Source organism: Actinia tenebrosa, unplaced genomic scaffold (genome assembly GCF_029948245.1).
Source record: "Actinia tenebrosa isolate PJP-AT-01 unplaced genomic scaffold, QUT_ActTen_1.0 PGA_scaffold5__44_contigs__length_20552954, whole genome shotgun sequence".
Classification (NCBI taxonomy): domain Eukaryota; kingdom Metazoa; phylum Cnidaria; class Anthozoa; order Actiniaria; family Actiniidae; genus Actinia; species Actinia tenebrosa.
Window position 1 is genome coordinate 7,142,502 of NW_028292582.1, and position 18,538 is coordinate 7,161,039.

At 36.6% G+C, this 18,538-nt stretch overlaps 3 protein-coding genes across 4 annotated transcripts in view; 1 reads left to right on the forward strand and 2 right to left on the reverse strand.

Annotated features, from left to right (window-relative positions):
- LOC148906429 (uncharacterized) overlaps positions 1–18,538 on the reverse strand; it is a 112,532-nt gene that overhangs the window by 4,799 nt on the left and 89,195 nt on the right. The gene's annotated exons all lie outside the window — the stretch shown is intronic.
- Positions 4,529–12,639, reverse strand: LOC116289520 (uncharacterized). 2 transcript variants are annotated; one of them, XM_031696463.2, is made up of 7 exons: positions 12,367–12,639; positions 11,158–11,362; positions 10,578–10,662; positions 9,134–9,246; positions 7,638–7,737; positions 7,416–7,482; positions 4,529–5,721 (listed from the first exon to the last, which is right to left on the reverse strand). In XM_031696463.2, the coding sequence occupies exons 2-7, from the start codon at positions 11,331–11,333 to the stop codon at positions 5,552–5,554; spliced, it is 711 nt and encodes a 236-aa protein (XP_031552323.2). In that variant the 5' UTR covers positions 11,334–11,362; positions 12,367–12,639; the 3' UTR covers positions 4,529–5,551. The 2 variants fall into 2 exon arrangements, with proteins under 2 accessions (XP_031552323.2, XP_031552322.2); XM_031696462.2 differs by having other exon boundaries at positions 4,529–5,724; positions 12,367–12,635.
- LOC116291255 (uncharacterized) lies at positions 12,815–16,870 on the forward strand. The gene is made up of 2 exons (XM_089037750.1): positions 12,815–13,047; positions 15,679–16,870. The coding sequence occupies exon 2, from the start codon at positions 15,709–15,711 to the stop codon at positions 16,234–16,236; it is 528 nt and encodes a 175-aa protein (XP_088893876.1). The 5' UTR covers positions 12,815–13,047; positions 15,679–15,708; the 3' UTR covers positions 16,237–16,870.

The following is an 18,538-nucleotide window of genomic DNA, read 5'->3' on the forward strand; positions in this document are numbered from 1 at the left end:
GAAATACATACGAAAATCACGCTTCCCGAAACAACGCAGGACTAAGGATTTTCGTAAAGATTGCCATGAAATTTACCCTGAAAACTAAGAAATTATTGTTCGTACCGTTGTTCTAAAGTTTAGTGTGGTTTGGTAAATTTACAGCTCCAGAAGATTATAAATCTATTTAAAGAACGTTTCTATCGTAATTTTTAGCGTGAATTTTACAGTAATCAAACTTCTAAACGTAAAGTGGAACCTCGGTCACGCAATCACCAAAGATCGCGTTTTTTGCTCATATACCGACAATCCCAAAACCTTTCTAATGGAGCTGTAAATTTACCAAACCACACTGAACTTTAGAACAACGGTACGAACAATAATTTCTTAGTTTTTAGGGTAAATTTCATGGCAATCTTTACGAAAATCCTTAGTCCTGCGTTGTTTCGGGAAGCGTGATTTTCGTATGTATTCCAACCAAATTCAACAGGTTTCTATGTAGTCAGAATTAATTTCCCCAAATCAATCTTTAAAGTTTTGAAAAGGTCTATTCTTCCTCAACTTGCAGCATAAATATTATTTCAATCAGAGAACTTGCCCATAGTTAAATCTTTTTTTCTTTTGAGGCAACTAATTAGCATATGTAAACACAGGCCTCCTATTTTCCCTCGCCAAAAATTCGTCCCTTTCCCAATAAGCTTGAAATTCAGTCCAATGAACGAAAAAGGGTGATACATTAAGAAGAAAGTTCAAAAATTGTCATAGATGGTTTATTTTTGACGTGCGCTCTGTTCAAATTTTGTCCATTTTCACTCCTCTTGTGCGTCTCTTGCTTGGGTTTCGGTCGAACCTCTTCTATGGCCGTTTTCTCGAAAATAAAATAATATTTTCGAAAACCAACTACCAGGGATTCATATCTAATGATGGCCTATCTAACTTCAAAAGAAGAGCGAGTTTAATTTTTTGACCCTTGGCACGAATTCTTGAATTTGTTCGATTCTTGTGAACATTGCCTCTTAAAGTGCACATGAACCGTTCGACAATACTTTCAGTACTGATTCTGCATAAAGTAAATAGTTGATTAGTAAAATATTTCTTGATTTGAGTGATGCGTCTTTAAGTTATGAAGGTTTATACTTCCAATATGTTAATGATGATGACGTCAGGTAAGGTATTTGAGTGTTTTTGTTGTAACTAGTAATACTAAATGCTGGCCATTTTGAAAATAAAAATTGTAAATAGCTTTCATGTAAACCATGAGTAAAATAATGATGCTTTTTAAATACTGTTTCCATGAACCAGTTCGATTTTGTATATTTGATTAAGCCTTAATAGACCGTCACACTCATTAGCATATTGGAAGTATAAACCTTCATAACTTAGAAACGCATCACTCAAATCAAGAAATATTTTACCATTCAACTATTTACTTCGTGTAGAATCAGTACTGAAAGTATTGTCGAAGGGTTCATGTGCACTTTAACAATGCATGCTAATGAGAAATCTTTTGTTAAATGGTACCAACATGGCCGCGATGATGTAACGTGCAATCGTAGAATTAAAGGTCTGGGACCTTATTGTGTATGGGATTATGGAATTAGTACTCATATACTCCCCCATTTTGGGTCTCAAAATTCAGCTCCACGGTCCCATAGCTTACAAGATCGTTACCAGATTTCCTGAAGTTCGGAAAAGCCTGTGTTTAAATAAAGTAAAATAAAGGAGCCGTCAGATTTTCTTATTATGTTGAAATATCTAGGCTAGGTTTTTATGATATACTTCAGACTCAATATATTATCAGTGAGAAAACGCAACTAGGACAACCTATTTTACTTTTTGCTGTAGAAACAAAGAATGGATCTATCCAGGCTTTATACTGAGATGTTAAGCATTACTCATCGTCTTTTTCCTCGTGCCCTTAATGATTATCAAATTATATATTTATCTTTTCATTATATGAATTTAGACACTGCCTAAAAGCAGAGTTTCCACCGGTTTATAAATTAAAATATGACTTCAAGGCAAAAATAAGATCGGGATAATTTAACTATTTTATCTTATTCCAGATAAAGATAATGACCCCGATAATGAAGACTAGTGAAACATTCAATCAAAATGCACTTCATCATTTTTTTCGCGATTTTTTGTTAATTTTCCACCTTACTACTCTATTACTGAAAAGTTGACATCATTTAAATGGATTTTGTTTTGCCATGACGAACGAAAAGATAGAACCTTTTGATTATGAAAAAGGTCTGTTTAATGGATGTGAAAAAGTCGCTCCTTCGTGGTTCGTGGTCTCATAAAGTTCACATACCATTGAAAGGACCTTTGAAACTTCAATTCATCTTTTAAACCATATTCGTCCATTCATGTTTCTGTTTATCTATTTATTTATTTTATTACTTTTTCTTAAATTAATCAGAAAAACACAGATAGATTTCGACGTTTTGATGACATCCTGTCATCATTATCAAGAAACTAACTGAAAAAATATTTACATTAAGTAAGTTGTTATTATAAAGTTATTATTTTTCTGAAAAGAAGAATAATAAAAATGTACTCAGAGAATACGGTGGGAATCGAACCCAAATACACAAACTTTAATTAGATAATCTATTCCAAAATACAGAAGAAGAAAAAACTAGTGCCTTACCCCTAGACGTCTGCTGGGTCGTCGTATGGACTTCGGAAATGACGCCGATTAAGTCCCTCTGCCCTTGGGTGTACTGATTACGCAGGGTTGTGTTATAGCCGAAGCATCAGGGGAGAGACTAGCCGGCCACCAGACCATATCTACAGCTAACCCCTTGCACTCTGCAACGCACTGGCACGTTGATTTGAAGTGGAAAATAATCTGGTCTATCTGGTGCATTGTTTTCATGGCTATTGTTGTGCTAATTTCCTGAAATCGTGGCGCAATGGAAAAAACTTGGGCTTTCAAGCCACTGAGTTAAGCAAGTTTGAGGAAGATCAGTGCATGGATGGGTGACCTGAAATTTATTGTTACCCAACTGTTTTTGAAATGCTTTCAAACTTTTTTTAAGATGCTCAAAATAGGTATACTGCAAATGCTTTCAAAAGTCTTCGAAAAACAGGTAAGCACCTATTTTCAGTTTTGTTTCTCACGGTTTTAATGTTGTTGTTGCTGGTTTTTTTTGTTTTTGTTTTTTTTTTGTTTTTCTTTTCTTTTTCTTTTTTTTTTTTTTGGTCTTGTCATTATATTGTCGTTTCAGCATTTTTGAGTCTTCATTGTATTTTCGTGTTCAGCTTAAAGGCACCGAACTCTTGATACAAAAATTTCAGCATTGATTCTACATAATGTGAATAGTTGAATGGTGTAATAATATTTCTTCATTTGAATGTTGCATCTTTAAGTTATGAAGGTTTATACTTCCATTACGTTGCTGATCGGTTGTGACGTCACCCCCAGGCTTTTGAGTGTATTCTCTACTTTCGCATCCCCATAATCCTTTGCGTCTTTGGGGGGTAACCAGAGGGTAAAAACCCACTTATTTTGCTGAAGGCTGATCAGACAATGTTGAAAATACCTTGTTTGGTATCCAAAAATAAAATGAAGAAGTAAAAAACAGAAAAAGATAGAAGCTTGAAGACATTTAAAGTATATTTTAAACATTTTTTCGTAAGTCAATACATTTTCTGTAAGACCAAAACTCTTGATGGTCTGTACATGCAAAAATAACTTGGAATAAACTGATGATCAGTATTGTACATATAAAAGCAGGTATAGTATAAATTCAATTAAGAAACCTTTCAATTTGGGAAAGTTTTTTGATTGGCTACCCCCCAAAGACGCAAGGCATTATGGGATGTGAAAGTAGAGAATTTGTTTTATATTTTTAATACTTAACACTGGCCCTGGCAAATTGACGTGGATTGTCGAAACGTTTGAAAAAATTTCACTTCCCTTCAATTTTATGTAAGCCGCCATCTTTGATGTTACTTGAGCCCACGCTATTTGTTGCGGAAAACCGTATTCGTCACCATTCCTCAATACCACAGGACACGTAGCGGAGTGCTCGGCTTCTTGACACTTCTCGAGTGTTCTGCCAATCCCCAAGTGCTTTATAACTCCACACAGCACAGCAAGCTAGTTTCTTTTTTCTTTTATGCAATACAAATTAGAATACCCGTTACTTTAGACAGGATTATAAAATAACTGTTATAAATCTCGCATTCTTATTGGTTGGGAGCGCGTGCTTTATAAGAGCAAACAGCACTCATGCACCCTTTGCATTTTATAAAAGAAATAGAAAACTTGCTTGCTGTGCTGTGCTGTGTGGAGTTATAAAGCACTTGGGGATTGGCAGATCACTCCGCTACTCGTCGCACTTCTCCTAACACTTCTCTCGTATTCTGCTAATCCCCGCGTGCTTTATAACTGCACACAGCACGCGCACGAGTTTTCTATTTCTTCAATGACACTACTAAAAGTGCTCGCGCGTGTTCTCTCATAAAGCACGCGCTCCCAACAATCAGAATGCGAGATTCATAACCACAAGACGAAGAAGCAAAAAAAAAATTACTGTTTTATTTTAAGGTTTCATTTTTAATCTCTTGGAGTCAATGAAGGAGTCTGTTCAGTTAACTCGGACAACTACTAAAATACTTGTTGTCAGAAGAATCCTATGGATTTTAATCGATTTTGCTTTTTCACAACAATCTTTAATTTTTCGCGCTAAAGTAGATACTTATTAGGGGACTTAAGCTCATGTTAAATGTCAAATTTCACATGAGCCGAACCTAATGACATCATAGAAGACCGTTTGTTATCCATTGCTTCAATTGCGTTCGGCACATGTGAAGTTCGACGTTTAACCTGAGCCTTAGCCAACCCGGGAATTAGAGAGATACAAAAAGCATAAAAAACGCCTGTTAATGCCTATGGGTATGTACCCTTCTTGTTCGTTAAGTGTGCAGTACTGCCTACTATCATCCTCCCCCAAAGGATAAGCTTAACTAGTCGCTCAAGTGCTCCGAAGTGCTTCGAAGTGCTGCATCAATATTTTGAACAATATTTTATTTTAGTATTTTTAAACAAGTGAATATAATAAATCCGGCGCGCTCGTTGGTCACAATTTACGACATGCTGTTTTATTAAAAATACACAGGTGATTATTGAAAATCTCGCGCGCTAATTGGTCGAGAAACTCACACTATCGCACGATAATCACCTCCAGCGATAATCCAAAATGGCGGCCAGCCGCTTTGTTACTGTTAGCTAATTTTAAATGTGTCTTTTATCTTCTTCTTCTTCTTTATTTTTCTTTTTTGAAAGAATCACCTGTGTATTTACTAAAACAATCATTTGCCTCAGCCTCTATGAATATCGGGGAATATTCTTACAGGAAGATATAACGCGCGCACGCACGCTCGTTTGTCGATTTATGCTGCTTACAGAGATAAATAAAATTTTAACAAAAAGAAACTATCTCTCTGTTATTTATCCAATTCACTCTCGTTAAGAATACTAAAACAACTTATTTCAGCTTAACATAAAATATCCCTGTGAAATGTAGTACTATTTATATGAAGCTGCAATATTAATTAATCAGTTCTCTATGGGTCCAATTCTCTGTTCCTGGAGAGGTTCATTATCTGGAGCTTGATCTCTTCGTCGTCGATACCAACGAACCACGTACACTATTATTCCACATATTATGCACAGGCCAAGAAGTCCCGAGATACCAACAGCTACCCATTTACCGATGTCTATTTTTTCTACTAATGGAAAAAAAAAAACCACGTTGTTAGAGATTCAGTTGTTGGCGGATGCAATATATTTATTGGAAGAAAGAGACTTGGTACCTCTTTACAAGCAGGGAGGTTAACAATAGTACCAGGATTACTTGCCTAGCAGGGCAAATAGATAGCTTGGCTTTACGAGAAAAAATATTAATAATATCTAATACTTGATATTGCGCATTCTAACATTCTAGATATGATCGAGTGTGCAAAATGTAGGTAGGATAACCCTGGTGGTAGGGACAAGTCGTACGGTAGAGCTGGTTAGCAACGCAAGCAAACATAACGGTAAATCACAACAAATTGGCAGAACTTTTGACTTCATTAGAGATATTACTTATAAATATTGCGATTTAGCAGGCATTAAATTGCTGGTTTATAATAATGGCTAAGTTATAAGTGATACTAATAACTTATTACTAAGTTATTGCCAACGAGGCAGCCGAGCGAAGACGCGAGGCTGCCGAGTCGGCAGCAACATAGAGTCGATGCGCGAAGAAGTTATGCAGAAAAGAGCTCGAATCGATGTGATGTAATAATGTAACAATAGAATAGCTTCTAAACCAATCAGAGAATGATTTGCTTGTGACGTCATCACAGTCTCAGTCTCTCTTACTTAATATTCTCTTGACCCGGAGTAACAGCTAAAGTGATGTCTTGTATTTGATCTATCTACAATCTATTACGCTCTGCAACTTAATGCATCGAACACTCTGACAACTGTGTTGTACATACACGTTTGTACATACAGCGATATGCAGAAATTCTGATGCTTTTGTATTCACACAAAGTATATCAGAAATCATGGCATACCATCTCTGATATTTTTTTCAGAAAGCCTCAGTGATGGGCAACCCGGGAAAAATATCAGCGATGATAATTCATAATTTCTGATATACTTTTGATGATGCTTGTATATATGTACAAAAGGATCAGAATTACTGCATATTGCTGTATATATATATATATATAATGCCTAACCAAAAAAATTCTGCAATTTTGTATTTCCACATATATATATGTCAAATGAAATATGTATAAATGTATACTACAACCTTTCTGCAATCAAGTGTATATCAATATAATAATAATAACATAATAATATATATAATAATAATATAATAATATATTATATAATAATGACAATAAAAATAATAATATACTCTATAATAATATATTGTATAATAATATTATAATAATATGATAATATAATATTATATAATAATATAATAATAATATATTATATAACAATACTTATAGCGAAAATTAACGCTAAACATGATAAATATATTATATAATAATATAATAAATAATCCGAAGATAAAACTATGTGCGAGTGTGCGCATGCAGTGCTTGAAATATCCCACATGGAACATCAGCAGTTCATTTCGTCTTATAAATAGCTAAAGTAGTCTATATTGTATAATGAGGGATATTAGTGATTAAATGTCCCCGAAGCCGAGGGAGGTTTTGTGGAAGGCCCGAGGCCGTAGGCAGAGGGACTTTTACTAAACCTCCCGAGGCAGAGGGGACATTTAATCACTAATATCCCGAAATTGAAATTCGCGTATGTTAAGTGTAGAAATCACACATATTTGCAAAAATTATGGCCGCTAATATATATGTATATTTAATCGGGAGGATATAACTCATGATTCGGTCGTACTTACCTGTTGGAAGAGGCTTGCCCAGTGGACATGCATCAGGACAGCAACAGTTGTGTTCTACTTCCAAAATCTGTTCAAACATATCAAAAATAGCATTAGAGCTACAACGATGGCTTGTAAACAGGAACAACACACAAGATTTATTTAATCATTCACATTAATAGCAAAAATCTAAATAAGATAAAATAATAAAACAAAGAATAACAAAATCTCTCAAATCCTTACTGTACTATGATCATTGTCGTCGATAACCGAAAACAGGGCATCATGCAAACCTTCCCTTTTTGGGTTGCACTTCAGCCGGACCCGTGTTCTCTCGGACGGGCTGTTGATATGAGTATATAAAAACGAAAATCGATTAGCAATTTTATACACACCTATTTCCAAAGGCGTTTTCAGTTGGAGATCTGAAATCTGAGACAAAAAGGAATTGTGGGCTGCAAGCTAAGAATTGTTTTAATAAGTGAACAATTATTCGCCGAAGGGGAAGTGCATATCGAGTAATATTTACCGAGACGCGAGTCTTATATTCACTGAGACTGAGGCGAATAATTGTTTTTGTATTTTCAACACAAGTGAATATAATAAATAACGGAGAAAGAGTATTTTAGTTTTTCAAATTCTATTCATCTCTGCAAAAGCACAAATCTACAAGCGAGCGTGCGCGGTTAGCTCAGTTGGTAAGAGCGTCGGTTTGTTGTGCGGTCTGTTGCGGGAGGTCGTGGTTCAAGCCTCGGCCGGACCAACACTCAGGGTTTTAAAATAACTGAGGAGAAGGTGCTGCCTTTGTAGTTACATCTGCAAATGGTTAGACCTTCAAGTCTTCTCGGACAAGGACTTTAAACCGTAGGCCCTGTCTCCCAACCCTTCCTAACCTACAGTAAATGGGGGACATAAAAGAACCACTGAGGACGTAAAAAGAAACCCTGGCAGTGACCACCTTCAGTGCCTACACTTCATACTAATCATCTCTCATGCTTGTAAATTGCATAAAAAGCAATCTGTCATTCACAACTCCATGTAAAGCGCCTTTGATTATATCCACATATTAAAGGGCGCTATATAAATCATAATCATCATCATCATCATCTAGCAGCATAAGACGTAAATTGTGACAAATGAGTGCGCCGGATTTATCATATTCACTTGTGTAAAAATACTATATATATATATATATATATGTATATTAATTAGTATTCCTCATAAGTTAATATCTAAGTGAGCAACCTTTGAGCAATGACCTGCGCTGGCGTTGTCAGGCTACGTGTATTTTGGATTTTTAACGAGAAAACACTCACTCCCCCACAATTCCACTCGGTGTCAGATTTTAGATGAGGTAAGCTGAGTTGGATTCGTGATATTGATTAGGGGTATTATAAATTTGTTTGTATCCTATAATAATGATTGTCATTTATAATCATCATTATCATCACCATCATCATATCATATCATATGTAACTATATAGAACAAAATATATAATAAATTGGCTTAGCCTTAGAAGGAACAGGAAAATAATACTTAATAATCAAACGTTCCCCCTGTGGTTATGAAATTGTCATAAAATGTGTAATAATTTTAAATTGTGCTGTGCTGTGCTGTGCTGTGCTGTGCTGTGCTGTGCTGTGCTGTGCTGTGCTGTGCTGTGCTGTGCTGTGCTGTGCTGTGCTGTGCTGTGCTGTGCTGTGCTGTGCTGTGCTGTGCTGTGCTGTGCTGTGCTCACTTGTTTGGCACTTGGAACACTAGTTCGTTCTGTTCTTGTTCTAGCTGACATTGTACATTTCGTTGGAGTCCCAAGGCAGCATAAGTTGTTTCGTCGTTGTTCCAGCGACAAATCTATAAATTAGAGAAGCAAACTGAACTGCAAGCTTACAATACCTTGGAAATATTATCGCGATTAACAATGATAGAAATCATCATCATCATAAAATTGATGATTGTGATTATGCTCGATCATGCTAATAAACTTTATTACACATTTATTAGGTGTCAATATCCTTGTGATAAAGCCGTCAATAAAAATGTAAAGTTGATACGATATCACTTCAAAGTAAAATTTAAGTGGTAAATCACGTTACTCTTGAATTAAATGATTAATATTTTAGAATATAGGCACCAAACACAATCAAGTTCATTTTCTCTTGGTAATTTTCTTTAAAGAAAGCCCAGCTTATAATCGGTGTGTAGGCTGTTAATGCAAATTTCAGGTTCCTTCAAATCCATCACGTGCATGGATCTTTACACCTGATAATAGCTCAACATGGATATCTTTATTTAAAGATTTTGAAATCTTCATAAAGGATAAAAAGAGTACAAGAGCATGGCATGAATAAGGACCCTAAATGCTCATTAATTGATTATGAAGTTTTGAAGTCGTCCAATAACATATGACAGTGAAAAGCTCAGCAGTGCCGTATACATGCCGTGCCGCGACTGTGATGTTTTCTAGAATTTGAAATGCCTGATTGTTTTTTCGCGCAATGTGGTTGGTTTCGACAGTGCTGTGACCTTGGCGTGACCGTGTCCGCGCAGTGTTCGTGCCGTTTTTCGGACATTTGACTGGATGGAGAGTAAATTCTCGTGCAATGTGATTGGTCTGACGTATCCCTTGCTGTGTCACGACCGTGTTCGTGCCGTGAACTTTTCACAGTCATACGAAAACTGCTCTAAAACCACTCGACTACGCCTCGTGGTTTTAAACCTGATAAAACACTCCTGCTCGTTTATTAAACTATAGATAAAAATATTAACTTTCCAATGAACTTGACAATCAAAATGAATGTCCACATCAATTTGTTTGTTGTTGATTTTATTGATACTTAGATATACCTAGACTCTGCATTAGTGTCGTTAGAGACGGTTCTTTTTTTACCAGAAATAGGAACAATACCCTAGTTAAACAGGGCCAAAATAGCTTTTGAAAATGGGTACCATCTCCGCGGCAAAAAAGTGGCTTCAAAATGGAACGAAAACATCCCCAAAAGAAAGAAAGCAAATGCAAATAAATGCCCCTAGTTAAAAAGGGCCAAAAAAGCTCTCGCGATTAAACATAAGCACATGACTGAAGAAGGAAATCTCTCGATCGTTTACAACACAAAAACTCTTATATTTCTATTTGGGTTGTGCTTCCATCGTCCGTAAAGCCTGTATAATGTTGAATATCTTACCGCTACGTTTTTACACGGGGCTTTTACTGTAAATGGAATACATGGATTGTATGCAAAGTTCCGGCCATTCACATCCTTTTCAAACCTTAGAAGAGATGGCACCAGAACGTATTAACATTGACAAACACAGACATACATAAAAAGGACAGGCAGATAGGTAGACTTAAGCATAAGGCACTAATATTCGTATACTGAATGGCTTTAGGTATGATGGAGTGGTTCTTTGGAATAGCCTCCCAATAGTCCCTTTCACAGTTCCCGGCGTCATATTGAAAGGTAGCCGTGCCTTTACATCAAAGCGAGACGAACGGTGAGCTTCCAATGATAGAGACGTGAATAATTGTCCAAAGTGTTTAAAAAAAGGTCTCTATCATTGCAAATTCACTGTTTTTTCTAGCTTCGATGTATAAAGGCACGGCTACCTTTCAAGAAGGCGCAGGGAACTATGAAAGGTATTATTGAGTTAGGGCAATCAAAGACCCTTCATAGTGCTCGTGCTGGCTGTAAACACCAAAATAAACCTGAATATAATTACTGAGCATGGCAATTTTTGGCACGGTGAACTTAGTAGCGAACTTACCTCGGGAAACCATCCGAGCTTGCTAGTGGGCCTAGATTATAAAGACGACCTCTGAGTTTGCAGGAACAAGGCGTTCCCACTGCTGTAGACGTTTGGTAGAAAAGTGTACAGCAGTAAAATGCAACGAGAAGTGTTACTTGGATTGGCATATTTCTTCGATATGCAGTATCTTGCATAGTTACTTTATAGTACCCTGTAATTTACCCTGCAACACGAAGTTTATGATTTATCATATATATACAAGTATATCAAAAGCATATCAAAAATATTATGGGGTCTCATCCCTGATATTTTGGTTGCCGAGTTGTCTATCACTAGGGCTTTCTAAAAAAATATCAAAAAAAGATACCCCGCCGAGTGTGATATACTTTTGATAAACTAATTGAATGTACATGAAACGGCCATAATTTTTGCAAATGGCATTGTATATATATACTCCTCATGGCTGTGCAGGAATTTTTTGGACATAATTTTGATTTTTTTTTTTTTTTTTTTTTTTTTTTTTTTTTGCTGGCACTTTTCTTATGCACGTTTTCTATTTTCAATCTATAAAGCTGTGCTCAGTTCTTTTTTCTTTTGGTTTTTGCCCACCCCCCGCCCTCCCCTCCCCCTCAAAAATCTAATGGTCCGTCCCAAACTGCTCTAGGGGTAAAGTCCGTCAAGCAACACAGGAATGTGCTAAGATTGCGACATAGGAACTTAGAGCCCACATTAGCTAAAACTTATCTAGTGAAGATTTCTTTGAAAAATATACCCACACATTTACTGATAGCTAATTACGAAATCTAGCTTTCGACCGTACACACGAGTGGCCCTACCCACCCAGCAATAATACAGAATTTGTTAATTTAAGACGGCGGAAGTACGGAAAAGCAATGTCACTGGTAAATATTCCATGCTAAATTTGCGAGTATTTGTCAAAGTGCACAGACAATCTTAGTCCTGTCGCCAGCATGTGGTTAGAATACGGATGGCATTGATTTCCCTGCAAACTATTTAAAGATAAATATAGTTTTTATTCGAATCAAATCGCAGAAAGCATAGGAAATGTGAACGTAAACTTCTGAACTGATTTCTTAAACTTCTGACTTTATGAGCAACGAATATCATAACGACTTTAGAAAAAAAAGGTTTCTATTTAGTTTTAATGTTAACTTCCTTCTGTAAAAAAAATTGTTTATTAAATATAGTATATCTAAATCAGCTTACCTTTTTTCGGCATAAGAGTATGCTAATCTATACGTGTAGAATAACCCAGTCTACTCGTTGTTTTACTAAGGTTGACTAGCAGAACTCCTCTCTCTAGGGCTCTCTAGCTTCTAATCAGCTGTCCTAAGGAATGATATGATCAGTATATTCGATTTCTTATTGATATCTATCTGATTGTTTAAGATTTTCAAACGCTTTAAGTAAGGTAGAACTAATTTTAAAGTTTTATCGATCAACTTTCTTGGAAAAGCTATTCCGAGACATGAATTGTTTGTGTCATGTGAGCGCGTTACGTCTAGAAAGTGAAAGTAGTTCGACTTGCGAGTCTTTATACAGCAACCCTTGAGAATCGTTAATAGTGTGTTATCTGTTTTTTCTTTTTGATGTGTGTGTGTGTGTGTGTGTGTGTGTGTGTGTGTGTGTGTGTGTGTGTGTGTGTTTTGTTGTTTTTTTTTTTCAGCGAAAAAGCCTCGAAAAACGCTTGTTTGGGGCTTTCAATCACGAATAAATAAAAACTTCAATCACGTTTCACGGAAAAATACACCCGCCATTCACGCTAAGCACGCTGATAGCGTGACTGACTTAGGAAAGGTCTGGATACGAGAGCGGTATGTTTCCGTGTTTACTCTCTTCATCAATAGAGCAGCTCTTCATAAATTCCATACGCTGTCTTCAACTGAGGTAAGAGTGAAATATTGTAGTAAAATAGCAATTCAATGTATCCTTGGTAGAAAGTATATCATCACTGCTTATGCAGCCATCTTTAAAACAAATTACTCTTGAAGACAATTCTATTTTGTCAGGTCTTGTTTTGAGTGACAGTTGGTCGAGACATCAGGAAAGAGGCTCTGTTAGGGTCGCAGGGTTTTTAGAGAAGGAGTACGGATTACTGGCCATCAATTGAGTTTAAAGTTTACATCAAGGATTTATTTTTCTTTCAGAATCACTTATATGTGAATAGTGTAATAGTATGTTTGCAGCATTTTTGTATGTAACATTTTCTTTTGGAGATAGAAATATTTGAAATATCAAGATGCAAATGCGATGACGTAAATTCAAGACTAATTTATGATACAAAAAATGCTGTTGTGGAAAGTACTGCTTTTTTCCCATTTGCAAATCATCCTTATGACTGAAATACATGACTGTGTACACTTTTAGGTTATTTCACTTCAGAACACTTGTCGTAAATTACACTTCAAAATGTAACCTATTCTTGAATTTGTCATCTCATTTACATATTGATATTTCAAATGTTTATATCACTGAAAAGAGAGGTTCACATACAAAAATACTACAACCATTCTACTACACTGTTCACATATAAGAGATTTTGAAAATATTTTTTGTCCTAACAGAGCCTCAAAAAACCCGAAGTACATTCTCCTTCGGTATTTGCTTTAGCTTTGACTTTGATCATATCACTATCTTTTTATTGACTTTCGCATTCGTTGTTCTTGATTCGGTGACTTCGATCACTTCCGTTAGTCATTCCAATAAACTGGCCTGGACATTGACTAACCAGACAATTATGTGTTAGAATAGACTAAAAAAGTGCATTTGACGCTTGTTGATAGACGTAAGAGGTTAATTCACATCATTGATTTTTTGCTTTTTTTGGTAAAGAACTTTATTATGAACTTTGCATAACTTTCTATGACTTTATGTTATGAAATCTATAGACCACGAAGCAAGCGAAGCATGAATTAATGACTATTATTCTGTTTCAAAATTATCCTGCATGAGATGCTAAAGACTACTGTTATAGTGCTTTTGGTTTAGTAAAACTACTCAAGTCTATAAAATATAGTAGATAGCTGGTATAGTCTTGTTATGACAGCTAATTATTAATAGTGCCCATAGGTTTGATTGGAATGTCTAATATGACACCCTACCTATATCGACTTTTGCTTTTCATATATTGGCCACATTAAGTATTTTGACTTTGTCGGTGTCTCAATTTTCGGTTGGGAGGTACAGTAAATGATATACGTTATGATTTTGTTTCGACCTATTCCCGAAATCACCGGATCGTCTGAAAAGTTAGGCCTCTTTTTCCGGTAGGAATTTCCGAATAGAGAGTTTGTGTACCATCATTTACACATTCCATGCGTTTCATACCAGTTCCTCAGACCCTCGTCAGGACGATCACAGGCAATGCCAAAGCTCTTGATACGATGCTGCGGGGACTTTCGTTGTAAATGGAACACTCCAGCTCCAAGCGGACCTTTTCCATTCGAGATATTTGCTTTCCATTTGAATGCCTAAATATTGATCAATATGAAAGTGAGATGACGTAAATTCAAGAATGGGTTACATTTTGCAGTGTTATTTACGGCCAGTGTTCTGAAGTGAAATAACCTAAAAGCGTATGCGAAACCATATATTTCAGTTATAAAGGGGATGATTTATGCAAGTAAAAAAACAGCAAGAGTTCTTTCCACAACAGCACTTTTGTATAGAAAAAATGAGTCTTGAATTTACGTCTGATTTTCATTTTGCTATTTCAAATGTTTATAACCATACTACTTCACTGTTCATATACACTCAATTAAAGAATCGCTGTCGGGTTCAGAAACATAGAACATAGAAGCTGAGACCGAAATGGCACATGGGAATTCGAAGTACGTTAATTAGATGCATGTTGTGACCGGCGACCCGTGGCATCATTCACTGTTTTTAATACGCGTTTGGCATTCTAAACCGACTGCATGGATGACGCAAATGAAAAAATTATAATATAATTATGTAATAATAATAATAATAATAATAATAATAATAATAAAATTTATTTATACACGATAAGTTATATACATGTGCCATTTCGGTCTCAGTTTTTATATTCTATGTTTCTGAACCCGACAACGATTCTTCAATTGAGTGTATACATTCAGCTCTCGTTACAGCAGACACATTCACTTGGGACCGCCACTTATTATTGGTGGCCGTAATAGCGAGCGTCCGCAATAGCGAGGATTAATTACGGTCATTTCTTTGTCAGTTTTTATTGTCGGGGAGTTTTCTCCTGTCTGTAATAGCAAGGTGTCCGTAATATTGGGGTGTCCGCAAGGCGAGAGTTGACTGTGAGTGATTTTGAAAATATAATTTTTTTCCCGATATACTTTTTAAGTTGTTTCCTTCAATCTTCACATGCAGTTTCCGTTAGTTTTATCATTTTTTGAATTATTTTATTTTGCTCTTTCTAGTATCGTAGCTATTTTTCTGTAGTACTAATTTTTAAAATAATAGCTAATAAAATTAAATAGCATTATTTTAGTACTTCAGTTGATGGCATTTGCTTTACTTTCCTAGGAACAAGAGAAACTGCTGTTTGGAACTAACATGCTTGATACAACTAGACATAGGGTCGGCCATGTTGAGGCATCACGAATACAAGTGGAAGAAAGTGGCGTAGTTGTAACACTTAGAGATGACGTCCATGCACAGACGAATCTTTACATCGAGCAGAGCCGACCATACTTCCCCAACATAAAGTTACACACCTACATCGACTGTCCTTACTTCTTACGAATTGCACGTTTGCTATGTTTTGCAAGTTTGTTTGGAGCTTTGGTTGCAACTACAATTGGTATCCCGAAGGAGCTCCCCATGAGTTTTTTCGTTGCTTGTGCAGTATTTTTCTTAATTTACTGCCAACACGAGTGGGTGAACCAAAAGTCTCTACCAGTAGTTCAAAAACAGCCTGTGTTCGACGATCAGCAAGCGACTAACTCGTTCTATGAATTAACTGTCACAGAACTCAAGGGTATAGCTCTCGAAAATTATCAAGCTGGTACCGGCTTCGTCAGGCTGACTCATGGAAAGTTCAAGTTCCAGGCATTCAACAAGACCGCAGTCAAAAGAATGTGAAGTGCTAAACGTCAGTCACGGCTGATGCTGGTTCTCTTTTTCTTATCGTCTGTCTACAATCTCTATTTCATGGTGGTGGCTTAATTTGCGTTAGTTCCTGATTCTACTTTGACATTGCGTGACCTAGACCTGAACTTTGATATTGCGTGACTTAGACCCGAACTTTGACATTGCTTGACCTAGGACCAAACTTTGCTATTGCGTGACTTAGACCCGAACTTTGATATTGTGTGACTTAGAACCGAACTTTGATGTTGCGTGACTTAGACCCGAACTTTGATATTTCGTGATTTAGACCCGAACTTTAACATTGCTTGACCTAGGACCGAACTTTGCTATTGCGTGTCTTAGACACGAACTTTGATATTGTATGACTTAGACCCGGACTTTGATATTGCTTGACCTAGGACCGAACTTTGCTATTGCGTGTCTTAGACTCGAACTTTGATATTGCGTGACTTAGACCCAAACTTTGATATTGTGTGACTTAGACCCGAACTTTGACATTGCTTGACCTAGGACCGAACTTTGCTATTGCGTGTCTTAGACCCGAACTTTGATATTGTGTGACTTAGACCCGAACTTTGATATTACGTGACCCGAACTTTAATTGATATACATTATGTGACTTAGACCCGAACCTTGTATTCTTCAATTGCACGTTACTTCGTCGAAGCATCTCGGGGGGAGCGTTGGTGCAATTTAACAAAAATTTTTTAAACTAGCATCCATTGTTAAGGGCACCACAACGACCGCCATGCTTTTGTCTTTTGACTTTCTTGGGAATGCTTGCAACCCATCGGCCTCTATCCTTGAAAAACAACAAAGAAAGCCTAGAGCGAGTGCCGAAGCAAGGCTTATGATTCTGCATGCGTTATTTTAATTAATTTGCACTAGATCGTATAAGCTTCTTGCAACAGACCGTTTTCTAAAGATTGCGTGCGCATTCAACGGGCCACAAATTTGAAAAACGCAAATTCAGTAAAATCGAGAAGCTAGTTTTACTTAAAGAGGAGAATAATCAATTTATGAATTCTTGAATTCTTATCAAAACAAAATTTCATAAGAATGTATGATAGTTCTCATTATAAAGCTCTTGTTCTGGAATGCGCACGCAACCTTGAGAAAACGGTCATTACGATTTCGATTCCGATTTCGACGCTAGTGTGAGCATATTACTAACTCTGCAGTTGTAGTGTCACACTTCGACGAAGAGGAATGTTATACGTCATAGTGTAGCTTAACGTGTACGTTTTATAATGTACTTCTACTTGTATTCTATATGGCTATATACTTGATACATACACTACACTTTAAGACAGTTCAAATTAATAGAATACTCTCTGGCTGATAGCACATTACGGGCAGTGTTTGCCTGTCATTGTAGGCTGGTAATGAGATTCATAAGATTCATTCACCTGATTGACACCAAGCAATAGAATACTCTCTGGTTGATAGTACACGACGGGCAGTCTTTTCCTGTCATTATTGTAGGCTGGTAAAGAGATTCATGAGATTCCTTTAGCTGATTGATACCAAGATAGCACACGACGGGCAGTGTTTGCCTGTTATTGTAGGCTGGTAATGAGATTCATGAGATTCATTCATCTGATTGATACCAAGCAATAGAATACTCTCTGGTTGATAGCACATGACGAGCAGTGTTTGCCTGTTATTGTAGGCTGGTAATGAGATTCATGAGATTCCTTTCGCTGATTGATACCAAGCAATAGAATACTCTCTGGTTGATAGCACATGACGAGCAGTGTTTGCCTGTTATTGTAGGCTGGTAATGAGATTCATGAGATTCCTTTCGCTGATTGATACCAAGCAATAGAATACTCTCTGGTTGATAGCACATGACGAGCAGTGTTTGCCTGTTATTGTAGGCTGGTAATGAGATTCATGAGATTCCTTTCGCTGATTGATACCAAGCAATAGAATACTCTCTGGTTGATAGCACATGACGAGCAGTGTTTGCCTGTTATTGTAGGCTGGTAATGAGATTCATGAGATTCCTTTAGCTGATTGATACCAAGCAATAGAATACTCTCTGGTTGATAGCACACGACGGGCAGTGTTTGCCTGTCATTGTAGGCTGGTAATTTGAAAATCTTGATTTTCAACTGCGCTAGTGATATGTTTCAAACTGCAGGAGAACCCATTGGATTTTCTTTTAATAGGCAGGCAGGCAGGCAGGCAAGCAGGTAAACAAGAAAAGAAAAATTAGACATCAATACAAGGACTAGTTACGTATTGAATCTCTGGGCGTAATGGATTATAAAAGAGTTCTTAAAACGAT